This window comes from Amblyomma maculatum, chromosome 1 (genome assembly GCF_055883805.1).
Source record: "Amblyomma maculatum isolate TAMU_Amacu chromosome 1, ASM5588380v1, whole genome shotgun sequence".
Taxonomy (NCBI): Eukaryota; Metazoa; Arthropoda; class Arachnida; order Ixodida; family Ixodidae; genus Amblyomma; species Amblyomma maculatum.
The window spans coordinates 244230988-244253785 of NC_139344.1; the positions used below are offsets into that span (position 1 = coordinate 244230988).

The following is a 22798-nucleotide window of genomic DNA, read 5'->3' on the forward strand; positions in this document are numbered from 1 at the left end:
TGCCATCACATATGAAAATTTCTTTCAGTACGAACAAGAAAAATATATCATATTGGACCTCGATCGCCGTACTTATCTGAACACACCAAAAACAAGATATATCAGTATTTTTTTTATTGCATGTTGGAGCAGGACATGACACCCGGGGCGAGCCGCCACATGATGCGACCCTATCGAGTCACGCTGTGTTGTGCTCTCCTGATACCTGCAGCGCGCACTGAAAAAGAAAGAAAAAAGATGGTGGGGGTTAAGGCATGGCTTGAACCTTATAAGAGAGTTATAAGAGAGAAAGCTCTAAGTTTCTCTGGCCACTCATGTCTATCAAACGCACGAATCCATTATTTGTAAAGGCGTCATCGAATCATTTCCTAGGAATATCCTTACTTCCCAACTATTATCGTCCAACTATAGCAGCTATGTCATCTGGCCACTCACCGTATAGTTTGCGCTTAGCATGGACAAGTAGTTATCTCTCGATATATCGATGTCGTCATCGACGAAGGAGCGAAGAAAATCTGCTGCTCCTTTTTTTTTCAGTCTAGCGATTAGCTGATATTATGAAAAGATATTCTAAAGTACGCATCACAGGGGTAGTGAAAACATTTAGAGAGCACTTAAAAGCTCTCAATAGCACTAAGGCACAATCCTCTCGGCGGCCATAATCGGTGGCGATGTTGGGCTCTCTTTGCGCCGCATTGTTTCACAGCTGCCGACAGGAGGCGTGCGGCGGTGTGTCAGCCTAGAGGTACTATAAAATCTATATAGTAACTCTAGGTCAGCCTAGAGCGACTGCCTATAGAGTCATCTGCAGATCAGTGGGGTGCGTTACGCGTCGCTGTATGGTCCTGACATCGGCGCAAGTCGGCTGCGGAGATGGTGCTGCCGACACCGCTCGGCGGAGTTCTTCACACGTACCGGTGCGGACAAATGTACACGATGCGCGCTGTTTGCTCCTAAAATTTTTACCGCATTGCATAAATTAAACTGGCAGGCGTGGTATGTGCGAACCGGTAGTAGTAGACGCCAGCTAGTGACCGCGTCCCTCGTAAAATCAGTTACAGTACACGGAGGGTTGCGTACATATCCGACGAACAGCTGCTCTTTCGCACCTTGCATAAGGTGACACACCTTGTTTGCCTCCGACATGGATGGATATTCGCGGTTGAAAAGCCGAGTAATCTCCTCAAACATCGCGACGCTCTTATTAGACCACTGCGCTCTCTACTGTAAGCCAGTTAAGCCATCTCTTTACTTTCATATCTGCCGAATATTCCGAGCAGCTGCCACCGTAAATCTTTCCAGAATAAACATTCAACAACTTGTGCTCCTAGTCCTACGTATTAAACGCAGAGACCCGGTCGTTGCTGCTCAGCCAGTCCTCACCGTCCTCAAATTTTTCGTGCGAACACTATCTGCCGACACTCTCTGTCCACAATTCATGTCAATGCGTCCCATATCTTGCAAGGACGTTATTACAGGCTAGTTGGTGCATTTCGTAAAGTATGTTTCAAGCTCTCAGTAACGGGAGACAAGAAAAAGAGTAGACAGGATAAGGCGACACGAAGCGCATAGTCCTGTCTACTATTTTTCTTGCGTCCCGTTGCTCAGCGCCTAAGACATAGTTTCTATATCTTTGTTGGTTATTATTTCGTTTTAATTTCTTAAGTTTGAATTGTTTCCCAAGGCATTGTTTCTGTAGCCGTCTTGTTACGCCTTGCTTCACTGTAGCTTAATTATTTGCATATTCACTGACAATCTTGGTGTATATTTATATACACTAATACATCCCCCCCCTCCCTCCCCAACCGAAAAAAAAAAGGGGGGTTTGTTCAAAATCTCGCTTCTGGGGTTATTGAAAAACGAGAAATGAACAGTACACAAAAGCCACTGCATTCGTGGCCAGATAAATTGAAACGCTCATGTTAATAGACTTATTCATTTAAGGGAATTGCCCGCCGTGTTGGTCGAGTAGTTAGGGCTCTAGACAGCTGAGCCCAAATCCCGGCCACGGCGGCCGCTGGAAGCGAAAAGCAAGGCATCTATGGGCTGGGCGATGTCAGTGCACAATGCTACTTTGAACGCTCAATGCCGATTTAGCAGCTCGTCGCAGAGCCAGCCCCAGCATATGTCTCGTGGAAGTTGCGTTGTGGCCTTGAGTATTTCACTTCGGGCGATGGCCTGCTTTCGTACTGCTGAGTGCTGACGAAGCTAACGTACTAGTTTTTACACGAGGGTTTGTCCTGCTTAATCCCTTCTGTTGCAGAGAGGTTCGGGTATTCATCGAGACATCGAGAAGTGACGCATATGTTAAGGGAGCTCACAAAAACTGACTTCCAAAAAAAAGCATAACGAGTTCTTTTTTTTTTTTTTGTTAAAAAATGTAAAATACCGATGTAATTATTTTATGACTGAAATAAAATTATTAAGGCAGCAGAGAATAAAACCACATGGCGCCGGTGGTATTCGAAATCACGACCTCAGAATTTCGCGTTTGGGGCTTTACCATCTGAGCTCCGCCGATGGCTGCTCAACCTTCTATTTTCGTAGGTATTTGTACTGCGTGTAACCAAGCCCTGAGAGTGTTCACCGGCACCACCCTCACCCGCAGCGGAGGACGTGGAAAGTCCTGCTTTACCGCTACTATATCGTGTGGAGCGTAATTTAACTGGGAGGCTGGGAACTGTGTTAAAACCCTCTTATGCTAGCTATACGGTGTCAATGTTGCCAGAATCCACGCCTTGGTCTAGCCAATCAGCAAACCAATGTGACAGTTACTGCACCCATTCGTTTCACTTAAAAGTGGTTTTCAATTTTCACGCGTTACTTGTACGCGCATGTTATATGAGTACATGACGTCCTGCACTGTTTCGATAATATAATTAAACAAAATTTCTTGAAAGTAAGGCGAGTAGCACTTAAGCACTATGTCAACGCGCCGATACTTTGAAGATGCACAACAAACTACTTGCATTTGTAACATTCCTTAAGCTGAAGAATTTCTCGATACACACGACGGAATTCCCGGAGAGCAAAGGTACATACTTTACGGGGCACGTGGCCTGCGAATAAGAGTAGCAGATAAGAGATAAGAAATTCAAGAGTTTCAATGTCATCGCCATCATCAGTGATGACTTAGGCATGGTATTTGGGCTTCCCCATGAGCCTAAACTGAATAGGCATGCTATGTTTGATATTATAGGTAATATGGTTGCTGATGTTGCGGTCCAAAGCATGGTATTGGTATTGCGTTCTGTAAATTGAGGTATATTTGTACGATAAATATCTGTAGTAAATTCTATAAGCACATTTCATTTTATATCATTACTCGACGATGCAACTTAGAAGACATTTATGGCCGCATTTTATCTTCCCATTCATTCCTTTTAATCTCCTCACGATTCTTTTGCATCTTTTCCTCCCCAATTCCCCTTCCTACACAGAGTAGCATGTCAGCGAAATTTAAACGCCGGCTAAAATATCTGTTCTTCATTAAAAGATCTCTCTCTCTCTCCAGAAGAAAAAAAAAATTAAATGCGGAAACGCATATATGATCCACCGTTTTTGCAAGTACTTTTAAATGTTATTTAATATGGAGCCCCGACGGAGAAAATTTAATTTACTCTTCTCTTGCCTGGACGTTGAAGGTTATCATAAAGTACATGCATAAAGTACAGCTCTTTCGTGCGATCAACACAGAACTGAATCTCTGTGTCTCGGTACTTTAAAATGAAATAAAAGAAAAAACAAATTCACTATTAAAAACATTGCACCCAAGTATATATGCAACTAATTTTGAGGCTAATAAGGTTAAAATCGTATTTAACCCCCCACCCTCCTCCCCCCAGCAGGCATGCAACGCTTAAGAGGTTTTTGCTAAGCACAGTCTTGGCAATCATAGGAGCAGAAATCATAGAACAGAACATGTTTATGAAGGGACGCTAATTGCAATCGGTCAGCAAGAACACTTCACAAATGCATTACATTTACACGGAAAATATAGCGTCCTGATTGTTGTACGTCGGCTACGGGCCAAGGACATCTCCAATTGATTTTCAATTCGCATTTTTCTGCGTCAACAGCGGCCACATCACCTGCACAAATTCCCTCGTGTTATCTCCTCGAGACAGTGCTCCCCACTGCAATGCTTATCCTATCTTGGAACCCACACCGTCACCCCTAGCGACCGCCGATCATCGGCCGATACATTCAGAATATGTTTTCCACGTTATAACAACAGATGTAGTGAGATGTAAAACCCTTTGTCCTAAAACAATAGTGAGGTGACCCGTTTTTGCACGCATACACCTCGGCCCTAATCCCACCATCATAGCGAGATCATGGTTCGCTTATCTCTAGCAATGTCTGGTGAATCTCATTGACTGTGCAGCCGTATATATAGGCCTCGTTTCGGTAGGGAAATTATAGTGGTAGTGAAGGCCGTACCACCACTGCTTATAAACAATGGCGAACTACGGATGTAAGTATTACTTTCTTGCTTCATGATGCATTTTTCTTGTTGGCTAAACAGATCCATCGTGGCTGTTGGATATAATGCTTATTCGTATTGTCGAAATAGTACGTACAAGCGCTTGCCATTCTAGTCCTTAAGTGTGAGAGCATTGGACGCGGTGTATGCTCCAAATTCAGATCGTGAAGCCGCTCCCTCCGTTAGTATAACTAACGTGCTAGAATATTTGTGCGATTTCATACAAGCGCTCTATCTACTGAGCCATCATTATGAGATTGCTGGTTCAAATCACAAAAATGCGTCTTTGTTCACTCGTTATTTTCTTTTTACATTCGTTTCCTGAAACGATAATTTTTTTTTTTTATTTATTTGCTTGTTTGTATTTTATTTATTTCTCGGGTCCCTCGTTTATATGTCAGCAACCAGTGGTGCACAGCACCCGTCATCCCAATACTCCGTGTCCCGGTGTCCAAGGCCTCGCTGAGCCCGTAACCAGATATAACATTCGGACATGCGCTATCAGTTGCGCTCAGTTCTACAAGCTGAAAGACATACGCTGCGTGCTGCATTGGATCGTCTGGACGCTCCCCCCTTAACGGAAGGGAAGATCTTATGACCAAGGCCACAAAATGTATCTGCGCTCAAAGCCTACAAGGCACTTCGCTTTTTCTGAGTGACTAGCCTGATTGACAGACTGTGACTTTCTCCCCTCCTCTTTTCTTCTACCCTCCCCCTTTAATCCCCCCATTCCCCTTCCCCAGTGCAGGGTAGCCAACCGGAATTATTTCTGGTTAACATCCCTGCCTTCCGCCTCCTTTTCTCCTCCTCTTTCCTCCGGATAATTCAGCATATTTGAATAATACGTCGCTTCAAAACAGACGCGCAATGACGCACACGTTACGCTGGGTATCTGTTTTTTCAATGGCTTAAGAGGGACTCTAGTGATGCTTCGGCATTACTTTATGGCACCTACTGAGGGGACAGGGAAGCGAGCAACGACTTGGTAGCCAAAAAAGCAACGCCAACATCGCGCATTTCGGAAAGCACATCGGTGGGGTCAAGCGTCGGATATTCTGCATCTAAGTAGCACCTGGAGATAAAAAATAATCATATCCATAACATGAATATTGGCCTTATGAATGCGATTTATTTGTACTGCATGCATCAGTTATCTGTGCTTCTTCGACAAAGATGGGCGCAGCGAACACAAGCTTGACCAAGGGTTAGTGGCTTCTTATAATACGTTGAATTAAGACTTCTGATGAAACGAATATGATTATTTCTTTCAAGCAAACTAAGTGGCCGTCGTGTCCACAGTGTACCGGCATCTATTACACAGCTAATAACATACGACGTGGGTTGAGTATGCTTTTAACGCCAGCGATACAAAAAGTTTACCAGAACAGTAACCTGTTCACTATAAACCGCAAAAAATTATGTCCTCTAAAATATTGGTACCATCAAGTGAAGCCATATTCCGGCAGTCATAGTTTGATATGTTCAGCAGGGTGTTGAATAAGTAGTTATTGTTCGACAACTATGTATATACTATAAGTGCCAGTCGCATTTGTTTGGGAGCCTGCGTGAACGGTGGTGCATGTCCCACGAGCAAAGCAGCCCGAGTTGATTTAGACTCAAGATGTTATTCGCTTAGAAATTTCTATGCACGATCATCTTGCATTTCGCGACACTGAAACGTGTGCATCTTGTTGAGTACTCGAAAAACAGCTGCTCAACGCGAAAACAGCAATTTTTAGATGATTCTACTTTCAGTAGCTTTGCAATACGCAAAGTTCTCACCAACACATGTGATGGGGTTTTTGAAATTGCCTTACAGCGATCAGCTACAAGTCGCCATGCGTCTGGGTGACCTGTAAAGAAGGCAACATCCCGGTAAACGCGGTGCCCGGAGGCGACGACACCGGAGGCGAGATCACCTATGTTGGGCGCGCGGTGCACGAGGGCAATGTGATACCTGGCAAGGTGCTCACCATCCTCGCCTACTGCTACGTGGGCCACGACAAAAAGGAACACAAATACCGGGACTACCAGGTGAGCGCAATGACTTGAGTTCTCCATTTTGTTCACTGTTTTACATGTATTGTCTATCACGCTGCTGCAGCCTCCGCTATATATATATATATATATATATATATATATATATATATATATATATATATATATATATATATATATATATATATATATATATATATATATATATATATATATATATATATATATATATATATATATATACATATATATGATCGCCTATTTATACCGAAGTTGCGATCACAAGCGCGGGAAGGATCGCGCATCGCGGAGTCGGCAGCAAAACACACGCCGTGATGGTGGCAAATGCCAGGTGTGCAAATGAAAGAATCTTGCAGCTCTGTTCAGCCGCTTGCCGCTTACGTACCTCTCATGAAACAGTGATCCAAGTCACGTGGGTGTAAGCAGAGAGCTTCGATTTTGATGCGTGAATTGGCTCCTATAGACGGTGGTATGAGAAGCTTAATGTACCGAAGAGACTCAGGCCATGAAGGACGCCAGAGTGGAGGCCTCGGTAATAATTTCGGTCAACTATAGGCTCCTATAGCTCCTATATGATTTAGCCTATATATGCACGGTTGACTAGTCTGCAGATGCGGCACCGCCATGAGCGCCGGCAGCAGCCATGAACGAAACTTGATGGCATGGAGGTATATATACTTATAGGCTATATCCGACTCAGATAGTTGGGCTCTCTCCTCTAATGCATTTAGTGGACCCTCACGGGACTGGTCTGTGCAAGCAATGCCGATGCCATCACTTTGTTCTCTTCCGCCCGTGTGGACGGCCCTTGACTTTTCACTTTCTGAGCTATTTGTTTGGCAATTTGGAGACATCTTAACGTTACAACTTTAAATGCCTCGTTATCAAGAAAATCCGGCGCCGGCGTCCGTGTTGTGAGCGAAAAATGACGGGCATGGAGATGGCAGGTTGTAGCTGGCAGCTGATTCATGGCCGGGCACTGATTCTTCGATGGTTTGTTCGACGACCACGTGATGGCATAAAGTTGGCAGGAGCTGCCAACTCGGGTTGCTCATTTGTAGTGGGAAGGTGGAATATATTTGAATCAACCGTACAGCTGGATGTCGAGTCAGGCAGGCAACTCCAGGGACACGCGAGCTCGTTCATATGGCTCGGTTAAAGCGGTCCTTTATGCGAGGTGTTCACCTACGACTGGTAGGCGTATAACGTGATATCTTACCGCTGTATGCTTATAATAATGTTCAAGCTATCAGAAGTACGAATTACAGACAGCTAATTAATCCTGTAGAAACTGCATGTACGCGAAAGAGGTATCGCAAGGGGAGACGTAGATGGGGACAATTAACGCTATCGTGTTACATACCCTTAAAAGCGACGATTAAGGGTCCATCATATTTTTCTTTGCTCTTTGTTCCCTGCAAAACTCAGACCTCACTGGAGGGACGCTATCAGCAATAAAATTTCCCTGACCACGAAGGGGCAAGAGTTGTTAAAGTAATATTGTCGCAAGCCTCAGGCTTGTGTCCTGTTAACATGATAAAATTAAGGTATAATTTGCACAAATATTACTCTCAGTCATGACTTATAACCAAGCAGTTATGTAACGCAGCATGCATGACCGGCAATTTACAAAGTAACATAACTGTTTTGCGTTATCACTCATAAGTAGTCTTAAATACCTCTGCCATTTTTTTTTCTAGGTCATTCACTCCCCATGGTCCAGGCTGCTAGCTTTTGCATACCTGCCTGAAAAAGATACGTTTGCTGGCCCTTCCAATGCTTCGTAGTACGGTGTAAACTGTAGTGATCTTCCGAAACTATCGAACATTTTACTATTTACTCTCATGCCCCACCATTTTCATTTGCCTTTGTGGGTTCTCTTTCATACTTTGGATTTCTTCCTTTCAGTTGCTTACCCAAGCAACATCACCAGCGAATCAGAAATTACTGAATTACTTGCTTTTATCCCCAAAGCTACCTAATCAAGTTATCTGAATGCCTCCTGCCTGTAAGCACATAATGAATAGAATATATACTGTTAGGCACAGCCGCCTCCTTTAAGGGGCCGTAGTAATGAAGAGATCGTCTCCCGGCCTAACACTAGTCCAAGATAGAATTATGTCGCTTTTTTTTATGGAAGGCTATGCCGCGGCTGTACAGCCGCTTATCAATATTTGGGAGTAAATTTCCTTATTTCGAAATTCCTGTTTCACTGCTGAAATTTTGACTAAGTTAAATGTTCCTTGCGATATCTATAAATCACTATACACCAACACTGTTTTCAGGGAAGTTTTATGATTTCACGGTATACCATCATCCAAAAACGGATTCTGAAAGTCTGAAACGCCGTTCCAAAGGCGCAGCTTGTTTAAAACACCGCGAAAGGTATTGCGGTAAGACTAGAGACTAGGGTGCGCGACTCATTAAAACACTTGTTCACAAAACTTATAGACAAAATGTTCTCGTTCCATAACATTTTTCTCGCTTCCAGGGGACCAATTTGCGAATGTAGTCGGCCGAGCGTTAAATAGTTGTGACGAAAGCGCATTTTTGAGCAGTTTCATTCGCCCCTACTGAATTTCGTCCACATACTACATCCATGCTCATAAAACAAGTTTTTTTGTTATCAGTATTCCTTGGAGTTGACAACCACACTACTTGTTAGATATGCTGCAAGCACCTTGGGTACCGCTTATCCAAGGGACTCACTGCCTACGACTGGTCAGCGATCCGATCTATTCTTTCGCAACTGTGTGCTGAAAGTTTTCTGGCCAGTGTGCACACTGTTTGAAATAAAAATTTGCAGGTGCGCCCACGATTCGTTAGGGGGCAACATTAGCGCGGAACGTGTTCCCACTGGTTCTCACAGAAGCCGCGCTATTATATGGCTAATGATCAATGAAACCTGTAGTTGCTGAGCGCCGAGCATAGTACGAAAACCTCAGATTCGTTAAGTGAGACAGTGACGTCATTACCTGGAGCACCAAGTTACAACCGGAGACCAAATTTCTCTTAGCTTACGTGACATTACAGTTCTTCATCAGTCTTTCTACACTCACCGCAGGGCAAACGGTTCTCCCTTATTCCCCCAACAACTAACCTTGTCCTGGACCAGTTGCAACCATGTAATCTCCACGAGCTTCGTAATCTCATTTGCCCACCTAACTTTCTGTCGCCCCTTGCCACGTTTGCATTGTCATAGTATCCACGTTTAGCGACCATCGATCTTGTTGCTTTGTGTTACATGCCCTGCCCATACCCATTTCTTCTTGATTTCAACTTAAATGCCATTAACTGGCATTTGTCTTCAAACCCACTCTTCGTGATCTCTTTTTGTTACCATTACACTATACCATTTTCCACTCCACAGCCCTCTGCGCTGTCCCTAATTTAAGTTCAACCCTTTTCGATAGCCTCCAAGTTTCTGCCCCATGGAACTGTAACATTAAGATACACCTGCTATATATTTTCCCCTTGAGGGAAACTGGCAAGCTGCCATTTGTAATCTGAAAGCTCTTCCCAAACGCGCTCCAGTTCAAACTTTTCAACTCAATGTTTTCCCTTCTTGGTTCAGACCTGTTGCCACTACCTTTTTTTAATAGACGCATTCGCCTACCACCTTCGGCCCCTCGCTATACATGTCGTAAACTACTGTTTCTTTCCGAAGTTGTTGATCGATTCTTTAGTCTCCTGCATAGTAATGTTTAGGCCTTCCGTTCTTCTTTGCCTGTCTAGATCATTCATCATTTGTGAGTTGTTGCCTGGATTGCTTAGCAATGTCAAGAGAAAATTGCTGTTAACAGAGGTATTCTCCATCAACTCTTAACTATACTTGTTCCCAAACCAGGCCTATGAAGACTTATTCTAAATATGTGATGGATTTCGTTTATAGGAATTTTATTTTATTTCTATATGGCTCGAGGACTATGTTGATGCGCAGCCACTTCAGAAATAGGTAAAGTATTTGGGTTAGTGCCAAATTTTTAAGGACCATTTATTTATTTATTTATTTATTTATTTATTTATTTATTTTTATTTATTTTTATTTATTTATTTATTTATTTTTATTTATTTTTATTTATTTATTTATTTATTTATTTTTATTTATTTATTTATTACATACTGCAGACCCTTGGGTCCAAGCAGGGGTGGGGGGGAGGGGGCAAGATGCATACGAAGTGCAAACAACACAGACAAAAAAGTGTTACAGATTTATACAATGTTAGTCGCTCTGTATAGCCATCTGTAAAATATTGTTTCAGTCTGATACTGTCCGAGGGAAAAAGGAAAACGTAAACGTGTCAGTTCCAGCATAATAGGGTGTCAGTGAGCCACGATGATGTCTTGTGTGGCATGTTATTGCAGGAGATACATAAGGGGAGTGGTTTATTGCAACCTTATTTCTTATCAGGAGAGAAAGGAAGAAAAAAAGATTCATGTAACCAAATGAAAGTGAATGAGCTGAAATCGAAAAAAAAAATTTGTTGGGGGTGGCAATTGAAATGAGGACCTTCGGAATGCCACATAAGCACGCTATCCACAGACCACAAATGCCTTTGTCCTGCGAGGAGCAGAGGCGGGCTGGTGGACCTAGTGAATGCGTGATGCAATCACAAGTTATAGTGAGATTGAAAGAAAAAAAAGAAGAAAATGATGGAAGATAATAAAATAAAGAATATAGATGAACGAAATACGTAAGCAGAAAAATTGAAGAAATTAATATTTAAAAAAAAAGGCCAAGAAAACAAACACAGCTAACGATACCACATTATGAACTTCGCCTTCTTTTAGCACGTACACGGTTAAAGTGCTGTCCGCATCTTTTCTATCGCGTCTGTCTCCTCCTTCATAAACTGCTTCCTCTTCGTCTCCTTCGCTTTCGTCCATGCTCACGTGAATAACACGAATAAGCTCGCCTCCTAGCTACGCAGCAATAGTGCGCCGTCAGTCCTCAGGACAGACACAGAGACATGTTCCCCAAAAGAGTGAATGTTAATGTGGCACAAAAGTGTTTCCATAAAGATGAAAGATCGGGTTAAAATCAGATGAAGATGTGTAGCGCACCGCGACGCAGGTCCCATGCAACCTTTCGTTTCGCGTCAGTCAGACAACCAGTCAGGCCTAACAGAGTGCCATCGGCCTGATTACGGAAATGGAATGGCATACGAAAGGCTTGTAAACCTACGAGGATGTGTATTCCTTTCTCAGGTCACTTCATTATAACTTAATTGTTTCAACCGGCCCCCTTACCTACCCTCTCCGGCACGGCACTCAAGTATCCGGGAGAGGAGTACTACTAGACTGACCATTCCTTTCTCTTTCTTTTTAAGAAACGCAAAAGGTTTTAAGCTTGGTTTTTGTGACAGCGTTTGGATAGGTCCAAGCTCTGTACAGATAGAGATTGCATGTCCTGAATTCAATAGTGTCTTGATTTGTTGGCGGTCGGGAACCACCAGGGCGGGCGTTTTATGATGGCGCATGTGTTATTGTCACATCTGCGTCATTTGGTTACTTCGGAATGCTTCTTTTTTTCCTCCACTTGCAGGCCCCGTTTGGGGTTAATTCGAATCTTCTACTCGCCTTGTGGGCCGCTACTTGCGTCAAAGCGTAGAAGTTTAGCGATCAGAGTAAACTTAGCAGGTGGGAGTGCTAAAGCTCCGACGAATGTCTAACGAAAAGCGCAACAAATAAAGTGAAGCTCGCTAATTCTCCGATATCAACTATGAAGATGAGAACTTCTCCAAATTAGAAAAATTAGGTAACTTTCAGCTTCAGAACCTACTGACTTCATGACTACTTCATGCCAGTGTAATAACACACCGCGTGTTAACTCTGGTTCCCAGGCGCTCATCTGCGATGTAGGTGACGTTGGGGTTACTGAGAAACTTGTTCTCGATTTGTGGGCCACTACAATTATAAAAATGCAGCGCGTAAGCTTTCAAAACAAGCTCAGCAGAGAGTAGCAGTACGGCTACAGCAAATGGCTCATCGAAAAGCGCGACAAATCAAGTGAAGCTCGCTATTTCAGCAGTTTCGCCTATTAGATGAGAACGCCTCCAAATGTGAAAATTAAATGAGGTGACTTGGTTCTTCAGACCCTATTGCCCGCCTCTCACGTCGTTTGATCGATGACACCCTTTGTTACCAATCAGAGCCAGTTTAATCACACACCTCGTTGTAACTATGGTTCGCAGGCGCTCGTGTCCGATGGTGCATGCCTGGAGTGGCAGGCGGCTACTAATGGCGCAGTGCCGAACGGAGCTATCCAAGGGGGCATGACCTCTGATGGAGAGCCGCTCTACGTTGCACGCGCTCTCTACAAGGGAATGAAGACTGTCGGCAGACTGCAGCCTTCTCAGCGCTGCGCGATAGTCACCTACGGCGGCGAAGAGCATCGCTACACCGACTACGAAGTCCTCGTCTGCAAGACAGTCAACTTTTGAGAAGTCCAAACAGCATCTGCAGCTACAGTAGCAGTGCATCCTGCCTGAAATCGTTGGCGAACGACGCATGCACTAGATGACATATTGCTTTAATTTGCGCAGCCATCGCTATGTGGGCCTATGTTGAAGAGTATGGTGCAGGCAATTCGCCCAAGGTTTCAAAATATGATCAAACATGGCGCCGTCTGGAAGCGCTCACGATGGGCTTACGCTTTTGGCGGCACCACAAATCGCGAAGATATTGAAATGAAAATTACCGAAAATAAATGACTGTGAATAAAAAAGCCATACTTGTGGGATTCGGGCTTGCCGTGGCTGCACTTTGAGCGGCCGCCGCCCGTGCCCGGTTGTTCTCTTCGTTCCCTTTCTCGCGCCGGAGGCGGTGGAGAGATGTTCGGACGACTTGTCACTGCCGTTCGGCCACAGCTCTGTCCTGGCGTCCCAGTGGCTGTTCTCATTGGCACCTTTTGGCGGGAACACGGCACCGCTTCGACGGCCGCGCTCGCGCAACAGTCCGAGCGGAGCCCAGAGAGAGACCCCTCCGAGAAATCGCAAGGTGCGTACACTACTGTTGTTGTATGCCGGCCTTTGTCCGCGAAGACCAGTGTGTACTCGAGTTCGCCCGCTCCGGGTCGTACCTGAGAGCGAAGCTCGAGCATGTCGATCGTGATCCAACGATCCATGACAGGCGTACCTTGTGGTGGTTGCCCACTCGCTCTCAAAGGAACCCTCTGGTCACTGAGAGAGAGAGATCACAGCACCCCCTTGCGTGCTTGCGGCGTGCATTCTTTGTCACTGCGTACGTTCAGGGGAGCCTTGCTCCTCGCGTGCTCCCGGGACGCGGTGACTGAATGTTTGTGTACCGCTGGAGGACGGTGTTGAATAAACGTCTTCTGTGCCAACTAGCAGACTTGTGTTTCTGCAGCGAAGCGCTCTCCTCCCTACAGAGGTTGAGTGCGCGCTGAGGTATTTCAGTGTGCGCGTGGTGACGGCTGATCAGGGTTTTGGCTCGCGCGACGCTCGAACCCGCGGTGGTTGGTGGCCCGTGACCACGTAGAAGCCAGATACTATAGGAGTGCATTTTGGCCATTCGTGTAATAGAGGTTGCGGGTGGGGCCACCATGAGAACCAATATAAATCGCTAGGAAAGCAAAGATCCATGCTCGTAGCACGCCTTCATCACCCACATCGCCATCGTCATCGTCATGGTAGTCACGCTGATGGCAATAATGGTTTTTAATGCATTTGGAACAGCAGTACCTGCGGACATATTATAAAAATGACTTCCTAAATTAATCGCTTTATCAATGCATCAGCGAACGCCAAAAAAAGTTTTCCTACCATTCCCCCTTTTTCATTTCAGTAAATGTGAGCAGCCGCCAGTTATATCGCCGCCGATCCTCACGTCCAACACGTCGTCAAAACAGAATAGCAGCCAAACTCTCATGTTTTCCTGTAAATGAGCTAAACTAACTGATGCTGGTCTATAGCCTTTAGTCTGCGAGAAAGGATTTGACTGAGTCGAAATTTAGTAGTAAAGCAAGCATTCCGGAATTATGCACGATGTAGACGAGGCATAGGAAAAGTTACTCCGAAATATTTATAGTGTCTCTTGCAGCCGGCATGGTCCTCCATTACGAAAGTAACAAAATCCAAGTCTAGAAAAGTATCAGGCCAGGAGGCGATCTCTCTAGCAACTACGGCCGCTCAATGGAAGTTGCCGTGCCTACTAGTATATATACTATTCATTGCATGCTTATAGGCAGGAAACATTGAGAGGAGTGGATTAAGTAAGCGTTGGGGACAAAAGGTATTAAACTTGTAATTTCAGATTCCCTGATGATGTTGCCTGCACAAGTAACTGAAAGGACGTATTCCGAAGCATTATCGAGAACCAAAAAAAAAAAAAAACAGAATGGTGCGGCGTGGGTGTAAAAAATTAAATATGCAATAGACTCGGAATTTCACGACAGTTTACACTGGACTGCAAAGCATTGGAAGGGCCAGCAAATGTATCTTCTTCATCCAGGTATGAAACAGGTGGCCTGAACCACGGTAGCGAAATGACGAGGAATAAAATACAGGAGAGACATTTATATTAGTGTTTTATGCATATATAACAAACCTTCAACATTGATGGCGAGAGACAAAGTGCAGATTAAATTTTGTCCGCCGATGGTCTATATTAAACAGAATTTTCAAGGTTCATACAACGGTTGATCATAAGTTTCGGCTTTTAATTTTTTTCTTCTGGTTTTTACTACGGATATTTGACGTACAAACATAATTCAATTTACGGAACGCAGTACCAATACCTTTGCCATTCGACTGCAACATTAGCAACGATATTATCTATAATATTGTCGCGGAGGATCGAACGAAGATGAAGTATTTGAAGGACAGAGGTGTGCGTTTTAGTGCCGGTGTTTCTTCATCATTTGTTGATGCACAGCTTGTATCAACGTTCACAGGGAGCTTACACAAGGCGAGATATCCATCGGCATAGCTTCATGGCTACCGTCAACGAAGCTGGCAGGCTCTTGATCTAAGGGTCTTTCTTCCGTGACTGCATGAAGTACTGCAAATCTGTCGTGGCTGAGGGCGTATACTGGGTAGGGAAACCACTACTAAGCGATGCATCCATTGGAGTAGCACCATCGCTCCCATTTACATCACTGGCAGCCTCTTGTTCTGAGGGTGCTTTTTCAGTCACTGAACAATGATGCTGATAAGGTTTCGTGTCTTGGGGAACATACCCTATAGGGCAACCATAGTAGGCTCATTTCCAATACTGCCGACAGGGTTCGTACGGTGGCCATGTAAGACCACTGCAGTAGGGATATAGGTGGAGCCCGGGCACGAACCAGAGCGAAGGTGGAGGGATGTGACGTCAGAAAGGAAAGAAATCACGCCCGGCCCAGTTCTGGCTTTGTGGCACGCTCTGCCCACAGGAATCGTTTCTGGCATAATTGTGGTCCAGTAATGCTGGTTGCCGGCACGAGTCATTCTTGCCAATGTTCTGGTTTGGCGAAGCTGCCCGTTCAAACGGAAGCTCCGCGGCGGTGTTCTGGTCACACAATTCTATCTGCATACGTGAGTCGTCTCCAGTACAGTTCCGGTTCGGTAAGGCTTTCTGGCCATCCGAGTTCCCCACCGCACAGTCCTGGTTCAACGATGGCCCTTGCTCATCGGAAGCGTCGTCAGCACACATCTTGTTCGGTGGTGCTGTCTGCTCACATGGGGCGTCCATGACTCATCAGATAGCAGCACCCGAGTCACCAGAGTTGACTTGTACTGCAGGAGACGGAAGTCCACGACGGTTCAGCTGCCCTCAGCCTATTTTTTTCACAACAATACTTGCAGTACGATGACGTCCGCAAGCTGCCGGCTCCGTTTCTTCTTCTTCTGCCTTCATAAATGGCACGTGCCCACGAAGGGGGATTGGCCAGGGTTCAGTGTGGAGTGCCTAGTGTCCTGCATATACCGAATCTGTGAATAAAATAATTGTCAAGTAAACAAAAACCTAAGGTTTATCATCACAAAACTGAATGAAAGAAAAGAAATACGACGCAAAACATTTGAAAGTTTGTAAATTTTGAATATAATTAGCAAGGGAATCTGTCCGTGCCCGTCCAACTAAGGTACGTGCACGTGTCCAATAGAACAGGAACATGGTGTCACAGACCAGCGCACGTTCCCACGCGATCCCACTTCGGACAACACGCACACCTCTGTCCTTCAACTACTTCGTCTTTGTTCCTCCGTAACAATATTAAACATAGCATGCTCATTAAGTTTAGGTTCATGGCGAAGCCTAAAAAACGTGCCTAAGTGGTTGTTGATGATGGCGATGACCAATCTTGGATCTATTATCTATTATCTGCTACCGGTTCTTATTCGCATGCCCCGTGTTCCGTAAAGTATGTACTTCTGCTCTCCGGAAATTCCGTCGTGTGCATCAAGAAATTCTTCAGCTTAAGGAATTTTACAAATGCAGGTAGTTGGTTGTGCATCTTCAAAGTAGCAGCGCGCTGACATAGTGCCTAACTGCTGCTCGCCTTACTTTCAAGACATGTTTGTTTAATTATAGTATCTAAACAATACAGGACGTCAAGCACTCATTTAACACGCGCGTACAAGAAACGCGCGAAAATTGAAAAACACTTTTAAGGAAACGACTGGGTGCAGCAACTGTCAGATTGGTTTGCTGATTGGTTGGACGAAGGCATGGATTCTGGCAACCTCGACATCATATAGGTAGCATAAGAGGGTTTTAGCACAGTTCACAGCCTCCCAGTTAAATTACGCACCACGCGATACTATAGCGGTAAAGCAGGCCTTTCCATGTCCTCCGCGGCGGATGAGGGTGGTGCCAGTGATCGCTCTAAAGGATTGGTTACATGCAGTGTAATAACCTACGAAAATAGAAGATTGAGCAGCCATCGGCGGAGCTCAGATGGTAAAGTGCCGGCTGCGAAATTCTGAGGTCGTGGGTTCCGAATCCCACCGGTGCCAGATAGCTTTCTTTCTCTGCTGTCTTATAATTATATTTCAGTTATAGATGAATTACATCGGTATTTTGCATTTTTCAATACAAACAAAGCTTGTCTAAGCTTTTTCTTTTTGAAGTAAGTTGCTGTGAGCTCCCTTAACATACATCACTTCTCTATGTCTCGATGAATAGCCGAACTTCTCATCAACAGAAGCGATTAAAGGGAAACTGCACTGGTTTTAGATTTCGATGAGTTTCGAGGGGTCGGACGTTTATAGCTTGCAGTTTAAGCATGCGAAATATCTTGGCGCTAGCATTTGAATCAGTGGCCCAATTAGCGATTCAAACCACGACCGTTATCAGGCTTCTCTGCCCCGCGCAGCTGTGGGTGGGAGGGGCATGATGACGTCATTGACGGTACCAGTACATTTCCCGCATAGAAACATTTGGTTTGAAAAGTAAAAAAAAAAAAAAAAAACTCTATCGAAAGCAAAGCCCTTTCTTTGTTCGGCGGCGTCAGGAAATGCACCGCTGGAAGTGAGCGAGAACAAGGATAAGGATGTTACCGTCCGTGACGTCATTACCAAGCTTCTCTGGAGACCTTGAGTGGTGTGAGGGGAAGCTCGAGTTTTAATCGTCGATGACGCCATCAGTTTGAATGCTAGAGCAAAAACACTTCACATGCATTACCTGCAGCCTCAATAAATTTGAATCCTTGAATATCGCGGAATTCTCGAAAAGTGACGCAGCTGCCCTTTAAGCAGGACAAACCCTCGTGTGAAAACTAGTACGTTCGCTTAGTCAGCAGTACTAAGGCAGGCCGTAGAACGTAATGAAAAAGTCAAGGTTACAACGCAACTTCGACGAGGCGTAATCGTGCGCTGGCTCTGAGCGGACTCTTATATACCTTATCATAAATAGCATAGCATCGTGCGTTCAAAATAGCATATAGATTGTCCTAGTTATGATCTCAAATGGAGAAGTGGCTAAAGCTTTCATTCACTCTCATTGCACTCAGTGCGCCGACTGTTTGGGGCAATGCCTAACTAAACTCAGATCGCATCGTAGCGTTTAACCCACCTCCTTTCACAATTCCGCAGTAAGCGGTAGAACGATTTCAAGGCTCTTTCAGGATGCGTCTTCAGGGCCGCACTTCTTTTTGGTCATCTCTTGTGACAGCTGAAACGACCGTGTTCAATGTCTTTGCTTGAGCTAAGTTCATGATTTTTTTTTTCTAAATCAGAATTGGGACATCAACAACAAAATACATATTTATAGTGTAGTGTCACACCAACGCTCGGTGAATGTCGACGGTGACAAAAACGACAAGCGTATGTGGAAAAGGCGCGTGCTACGAAGAAGACGGCTGACAAAGAAGAAGACGCAAGAGACTGACGCGCTAGTTTAACGTTCGACGAGAACACCGACCTCAGACTGAACGTACTCTTACAATAACATTTTTAACAGTTAACGTTGCAGCAAAAGTTGCAAGAGTAAACTTTCAACTTTACGAATTTTCAGGAACGGCGTTTTCCACCTCTTCCGATATACGATTTGTGTGTGTGTGTGCGGGGGGGGGGGGGGGGGGGCGGAGTACGGCGGGTCTTGTAAACCTATGATTTATTCCTTTGTGTCAACAGATTTGCCCATCACAACAGATTTGCCCATCAAAGTAATGTCGCGAACCTCGCAATTTCCAACATGCTTGCGTGAATATTGGTCTGCAGTCGGTGATCACATTCCATTATTCCCAATGCAGCAATAATTTTTTTGCTGTCCTTCGAGAAAGTGGCTAGCTGCTAGGTTCTCGAGAGTTATGGCGGCACGGGTGCTTCCACATGTCTAAAGTGCGCCGACTGTTTGGAACAATACCTCACTAAACTGAGATCGCATCGTATAGCGTTCAAACCATTTCGTTTCACAATACCGCAGTAAGCGGCAGAACGATTTCAAGGCGCTTTCAATATACCTCTTCAGGGCCGCACTTCTTCTTGGTGATCTTCTGTAGAAAGCTGAAACGACCCTGATCATAAAGAGTTCAATGTCACTGACAAAAGTTCAATGTCAGGGCTGGAGCTAGGTTCGTGATACTTTTTTTCTAAAAGAAAACAGCGACATCGACAACAAAATACATATTTATAGCATTTTTAACAGTAAAAGTTGCTGTAAAAGTTGCAAGAGTAAACTTTCAACTTTACGAATTATAAGGAACGCGGTTTTCCACCTCTTCCGATATACGATTTTTTTTTTCTGTGTGTGTTGGGGGGGGGGGGGGGGGAAGTACGGCGTGCCTTGTGAAACTAAGATTTATTCTTTTGTCTCAACAAATCTGCCCATCACATATGAAAATTTCTTTCAGTACAAACAAAAAAAATATATCATGTTGGACCTAGATCGCCGTACTTACCTGAACACACCAAAAACAAGATATATAAGTAGTACTTTTTTTATTGCATATTGGAGTAGGACATGACAGCCTGGGCGAGTCGCCACATGATGCAACCCTATCGAGTCACGCAGTGTTGGGCTCTCCTGATAACTGCTGCGCGCACTGAAAAAGAAAGAAAAAAAGATGCTTAGGGTTAAGGCATGGCTTGAACCTTACAAGAGAGTTATAACAGAGCAAGCTCTCTGTTTCTCTGGCAACTCGTGTCTATCGAACGCACGAATCCATTATTTGTAGAGGCGTCGTCGAATTATTTCCTAGGGATATCCTTACCTTCCAACTATTATCGTCCAACTAAGCGTTTGACTGCGTAGATCACAGCAAATTGTGGCAAGCTCTCCAAGAGATGGGAGCTCCAAATCACCTCATCTGTCTCCTCAGGAACCTTTATGAAGGGCAAGAGGCCACAGTCAGAACTGGGCATGGTCTTACTGATTGGTTTCCGATTGAGAAAGGGGTGAGGCAAGGCTGCATACTGTCGCCCTGCCTATTTAACCTATATGCAGAGTGCATCATGAGGAAGGCCGGTCTGGACGAGTCTTCAGCTGGAGTGAAGATTGCTGGAAAACGTATCAACAACCTCAGATATGCGGATGATACCACTTTAATGGCAGAAAGTGAAGTGGAACTCAAGAGACTTCTGATGCGCGTACAAGAAGAGAGTGAGAAGTTTGGGCTTAAACTGAACATTAAAAAGACGAAGATCATGGCGTCTTGCCCTATCAAGTCCTGGAGCATCAATGGACAAGAAGTGAAAGCTGTGACAGATTTTCTGTTCTTGGGCGCCAAGATTACCTCGGAAGGAGACTGCAGCCATGAAATTAGGAGACGCCTGCTTCTGGGAAAGAGAGCAATGGTTAGCCTTGACCGCCTAGTAAAAAGCATAAACATTAGTCTGCCAACCAAGATCCGTATAACCCGTGCTATGGTCTTTCCAGTTGTGATGTATGGATGCGAGAGTTGAACTGTGAAAAAGGCTGACCGCCGAAGAATTGACGCGTTTGAATTGTGGTGCTGGCGAAGACTCTTAAGAGTTCCTTGGACTGCCAGAAGATCAAATCAGTCGATATTGTCGACCATAAACCCTGACTGATCATTGGAGGGTCAAATTCTAAAGTTAAAGCTCAGCTACTTTGGTCATCTGATGAGAAGAGAGGAGTCGCTGGAGAAAGATTTGATGTTGGGAAAGGTTGAGGGTCGCCGGAGAAGGGGTAGGCAGCGAACGCGATGGTTAGATGGCATTCTCGAGGCATTGCAGATGAAGCTATGTGATGTTAAGAAGATAGTGAGAGACCGGAAAGCGTGGCGTGACATGGTCCATAGGGTCACGAAGAGTCGGACACGACTGAACGCCTGAACTGAACTGATAGCGGCTATGTCATCTGGCCAGTCACCGTATAGTTTGAGCTTAGTATGGACAAGTAGTTGTCTCTCGATATATCGACGTCGTCATCGATGAAGTAGCGAAATCTGCTACTTTTTTTTTTTTCAGTCTTCCGGCTCACGCTTCAGTCCCGGTATTGTTTGGGCCCTCTTCAATGAGCTGTTCCACTAGGAAGCGATTAGCTGACATTATGAAAATATATTCTAAAGTATGCATCTCAATAATATTGAAAACAATTTAGAGAGCACTTAATACCTCTCAAACGCCTTAACGCACAAAGCCTCTCGGCGGCCATCCTCGGTGGGGATGTCGCGCTCTCTTTGCGCCGCATGGTTTCACCGCAGCCGGCAGGTGGCCTAGAAGTGCTATAAAATCTATATAGTAACTCTAGGTCAATCTAGAGCCACTGCCTATAGAGTCAGATACAGATCACTGGGGTGCGTTACACGTCGCTGTAGGCTCATGACATATGGCGCAAGGCGGCGGCGGAGATGGTACTGCCGACGCCGCTCGGCGGAGTTCTTCATGTGTACCGGTGCGGGCAAAAGCAAACGAAGCGCGCTGTTTGCTCCTGATTACCGCATTGCATAATTGAAACTGGCAGTCGTGGTATGTGCGAACCGGTACTAGTAGACACCGTGCCCGCTTCCCTCGTAAAATCCGCCGCAGTACACGGAGAGTTGCGTACCGGACTGTAAGCAGCCATCAAATCTTTCCAGGTGGTGATACTAGACTCGTGTTTTTCGAGCCACATCTTGGAAGCGTACTTCAAGAGCAAAATAAACATTCGGCAACTTGTGCTCCTAGTCCCATGTATTAAACGCAGAGACCCGGTCGTAGCTGCTCAGCCAGTCCTCACCGTCCTCAAATTTGTAGCCATGAAGCGAGGAGCATAGAGGAACAGCGGCTGGGCACTCACAGGGAGCTGAACGGTCTGGATTGCCGCCCAGCTCGTCATGGTTCGTGGTATAGTAAGGCGAGGGGACCGCAATCAGGAGCTGAGCCTCTCAAGAGGGTAAAAGTGTAAAGCGTGGCGAAGAGGTTAGGCTGCACTCGTGTGCTCCATTAAGGTTTTCCCATGGTTGCGTGTACTCATTGGTGGGTTCTCGCTAATAAAATTAGCTCATTAGTTTCACTTTATTTGCAGAAATAACCCTAAATATTATACCTAAACTATATATTAAAGATAAGAAAAAAATGTTTCAACATTGCATGTTTTGCAGTTGTAAAATTTGAGCGGTAAAAGGCTGATAAAGGACTACTGGCAATAGTTACGTGATGTTTCGCATGCTGTATACGTACCGTGTTTTAATACACTCGGCATGTATACTGCTCGAGTCGTTTCCTGTGTCCAGCAATGTGGACAGTACTTCTTGGTCGCGTTTCGGTCGATTGCGCATGAGAAATTCGATTATTGGAGCCGTCGAAGCGGATGCCCGAAACCGTCAGAGAAGCCAACGCTTGTGCTAGATTGAGTCAGTGGGCCGTGCGTGTGCGGCCTTGCCTTTGCTCAAGAAGCTAAAGAACA

The 22798-nt window shown here is 44.9% G+C and overlaps 1 protein-coding gene across 2 annotated transcripts in view; it reads left to right on the forward strand.

Moving 5' to 3' along the window:
* The first annotated feature begins 4407 nt into the window (after positions 1-4407).
* The window catches only part of LOC146206107 (pfs47 receptor-like), a 57021-nt gene continuing 38630 nt past the window's right edge, over positions 4408-22798 (forward strand). The window contains exons 1-3 of one of the 2 annotated variants that reach the window (XM_084590752.1): positions 4408-4477; positions 6306-6520; positions 12700-13853. In XM_084590752.1, coding sequence (XP_084446878.1) covers positions 4462-4477; positions 6306-6520; positions 12700-12948 — 480 coding nt within the window. In that variant the 5' untranslated portion in view covers positions 4408-4461 and the 3' untranslated portion in view covers positions 12949-13853. Of the gene's footprint in view, positions 4478-6305; positions 6521-12699; positions 13854-22798 lie in introns of those variants that run through there. The other variant, XM_084590753.1, reaches the window with a different exon arrangement.